At 46.3% G+C, this 3,525-nt stretch overlaps 1 protein-coding gene across 3 annotated transcripts in view; it reads left to right on the forward strand.

Moving 5' to 3' along the window:
- Positions 1 to 3,525, forward strand: part of RAD51D (RAD51 paralog D) — a 28,240-nt gene that overhangs the window by 19,857 nt on the left and 4,858 nt on the right. For 2 of the 3 annotated variants that reach the window (XM_011968576.1, XM_011968577.1), the window contains exons 4-6: positions 386 to 467; positions 712 to 846; positions 1,353 to 1,448. In XM_011968576.1, coding sequence (XP_011823966.1) covers positions 386 to 467; positions 712 to 846; positions 1,353 to 1,448 — 313 coding nt within the window. The remainder of the gene's footprint in view (positions 1 to 385; positions 468 to 711; positions 847 to 1,352; positions 1,449 to 3,525) is intronic. The other variant, XM_011968578.1, reaches the window with a different exon arrangement.

A 3,525-nucleotide genomic window follows, 5' to 3' on the forward strand; every position in this document is an offset into this window, starting at 1 on the left:
GAGTTTGCAGTGAGTAGAGATCATGCCACTGCTCTCTAGCACTCCAGCCTGGACAACAGAGAGAGACTCCATTTCAAAAAAAAAAAAAAAAAAAAGGAAACCCACAGGGCCTGAGATGAAAAAATGAAAGGAGGACCTTCTGATGGGGTGAAGAGGCCTCTCTGGAAAGCTGATCTTTAAGAATGGAGGGATGAAGAGAGACCAGAGAAGGAACATTTGGGCATTCCCTCTTTCCCAGAAGAAAACATCAGGAGAAGCCTCCTAGCCAGTGATGTTCAAAGACAGAACCAGTGCTTGAAAGGAATGTCTTACTTTTCTTCTTGGTACCTTTTCCCCTCTCTTCCTACTAACCTCTTGTGTTGATTTTCTTCTTTTTTGCCATCAGCCTGGACAAACTGCTTGATGCTGGTCTTTATACTGGAGAAGTGACTGAAATTGTAGGAGGCCCAGGTAGCGGCAAAACTCAGGTACATGTGAGGCCAGCAGTCAGGAGGATTTGAGGGTGAGGGTGGTAGATGCATAGCCCAGGATCCCTGGGGGAGCTTCAGCATACTGATGAGTTCAGAGCCCAACAGAGAGAAGATGGGTGATGAGGAATGGGGCTTGGACTCAGCGCATTTGTGTTGCTGGAATCTGGGCAAGGTTTGGTGGGGAGCTCCCATTCTGGACCCTCTCTGAAGTGTCAAGTTCATCCAATGCCCCCACCCCCAGGTATGTCTATGTGTGGCAGCAAATGTGGCCCATGGCCTGCAGCAAAACATCCTATATGTAGATTCTAATGGAGGGCTGACAGCTTCCCGCCTTCTCCAGCTGCTTCAGACTAAAACCCAGGATGAGGAGGAACAGGTAAGGGGCAGGATGCTGGGTTCCACTGAGATTCTGACACAAGAAAATCCCATTACCCCTTAACATTGTAAGAATTTGGGTTGAATAGTCATTCCTTGCCTTCAAACTTGCTGTTCTGTTAATACATCCCGTATTCCTTAAGCCACCCCTGTTGATACCATCATCCTTTTTGGGATGCTACTCACACCGATTCTTCCAGGAAACCCTCCCAGCTCAGTGCGTGCCCTAAACCAGGGCTGGCAAACACCGAGCTTTGTGTTTCCAGTCCATTTCTCGCCCATGAGAAGCATCACTAATCAGTCATATCCCTCTTTCCTCCTGAGTTTGAGTACTTTACAGCTCAGCACCCAGGCAGCCACCACCATGACAACTGGCCCATTAGACAAAGCTCATTTGCCACCCTGGACCTGAATCCTTGCATCCAGGTGCCTCTTCCTTCTCAGCCTTACCTCGACCCCCTACTCCCTCTTATCCAAAGCCCTTGCTTCTCTTTTCCACCCCTTCAGGCAGAAGCTCTCCAGAGGATCCAGGTGGTGCATGCGTTTGACATCTTCCAGATGCTGGATGTGCTGCAGGAGCTCCGAGGCACTGTGGCCCAGCAGGTGAGCCTGCTGTTCTGCCCCTCCTTGCTTAACTCAGCTTGCCAGGTGCTATCTCTGTGGGCAGGTGTCCTACTACAGACTGTTTGGAAATGCAGATGTGCAATTTGGTGACTCCAACTATGCTTGCTACTCCCAGGATGGAATTCCCAAGCGCCTAAATCACATACCTCATTGTTTACATGTTCATCTTCCCTGCTGAACAGTAAAGCCCCCTGAATGGAAGTATCATGTCATATTTATCTCTGCATTCCCCACTAGGTGAGTGAGGAATACTTTTAGCTGCCAAGTAATAGAGGTTGTCTGACAGAGACTTGAACCTTGAGGACATTTAATTATGTCACATGAGTTGGAGGTTAGCAGGTCCATGCTATCAGGGCAACAGTTGGTGTGTCTGATTTTCTTGTTCTTCCCCTCACGGTTGCAAAGAGGCTGCTGAAGCTCCAAGTATCTTGTCTTCACACATCCACATCCATATTCAAGGCAGTAAAAGATAGATGGTTCTTTTCTGTACCTCCTCCCTTTTATCAGGGATGAAGAATCTTTCTCCAGAGCCCACTAATATGTCCCTCTTCCCCTTACATCTAGTTGGTCAAAATGGAGTTATGTGTGTATCTTGGACTAAGGCCTGGGCCCACCATCCCTGAAGTCAGATTTCTGCCCAGTGCCCGAACACATTCAGAGTCGTGTTAACGGGGAGGATTTAGAATGGCATTTGGGTTGGTACTTTGCTATTCATGTTGGGTGCTTAGACAAGATTTGGTGCACTGATTTATAAATGACTAGATGTGGAGGATACCTTAAAGATAGAATAGTTCATCTCAAACTTTTCCTCTCACCCCAAAGCACGACATGTTCGCACAGGCATCCCCACAACTATATATAAAGTCAACGATTTTTACAAACTTTAGAACATATAATAGTTGAACAAGCTGGAAGTGGTGGCCCACACCTCTAATCCTAATGACTCCAGAGGCTGAGACGGGAGGATTGCTTGAGCCCAGGAGTTGGAGGTTGCAGTGAGCTATGATCATGCCACTGTACCTTACCCTGGGCAGCACAGCTAGACCCTGTATTAAAAAAAAAAAAAAAATGTTGAACAAATACTTTTCTCAGAAGTCATAGCTGGTTATGACCCACCAGTTTGTTGAGACGTGATGCTGAGTAGTGCTGATCTCACTTTTAGAGATGAGAAGAGTGAAGCCCAGAGAAGTGAAGTGAGTTGACCAAAATTGACCACATATTTAGGACAAGAACTAACCGTATAGCCCAAATCTCTGAATTCCAGATCAGAAGACTGTATTTTTTTACTGTAGGACCATTAGATGGTTTATCTTCTATTACTGCATAATAAGTTACTAAAACCTTAGTGGCTTAAGACATGTATTTTTTATCTCACAGTTTCTAGGGGTTAAGAATCTGAGGCTGGGAGCGGTGGCTCACGCTTATAATCCCAATGTTTTGGAAGGCCAAGGCAGGAGGATCGCTTGAGCCCAGGAGTTCAAGACCAGCCTGGGCAACATAACAAGACCCTGAAAAAAGAAAAGGAAGGAAGGGAGGGAGGGAAAGAAAGAAAAGAAAAGAAAGGAAAGAAAGAAATAAAGAAAGAAAGGAAAGAAAGAGAGAGAGAGAAAGAAAGACAGGAAGAAAAGAAAAGAAAAAGAACCAGAATCAGGATATAAGAAGTAAGGGAGAAGACAAAAGAAGCATCAAAAACAGTTTAAGTCCAGGGAAACCAGGAGGATGCTCCTTCTTGTGTAAAGACAGAAAATTATGGTCAGAAAGATGGCACCAGGCCAGGCATGGTGGCTCATGCCTGTAATTCTGGCATTTTGGGAGGCCAAGGTGGCCAGATCACTTGAAGCCAGGATTTCGAGACCAGCCTGGCCAACATGGTAAAACCCCATCTCTGCTAAAATTACAAAAATTAGCTGGGTGTGGTGGTGCACACCTGTAATCACAGCTACTCAGGAGGCGTAGGCAGGAGAATCGCTTGAACTTGGGAGGCGGGGGTTGCAGTGAACTGAGATAGCACCACTGTACTCCAGCCTGGGCGACAGAGCAAGACTGTCTCAAAAAA

Source organism: Mandrillus leucophaeus, unplaced genomic scaffold, assembly GCF_000951045.1.
Source record: "Mandrillus leucophaeus isolate KB7577 unplaced genomic scaffold, Mleu.le_1.0 Scaffold849, whole genome shotgun sequence".
Classification (NCBI taxonomy): domain Eukaryota; kingdom Metazoa; phylum Chordata; class Mammalia; order Primates; family Cercopithecidae; genus Mandrillus; species Mandrillus leucophaeus.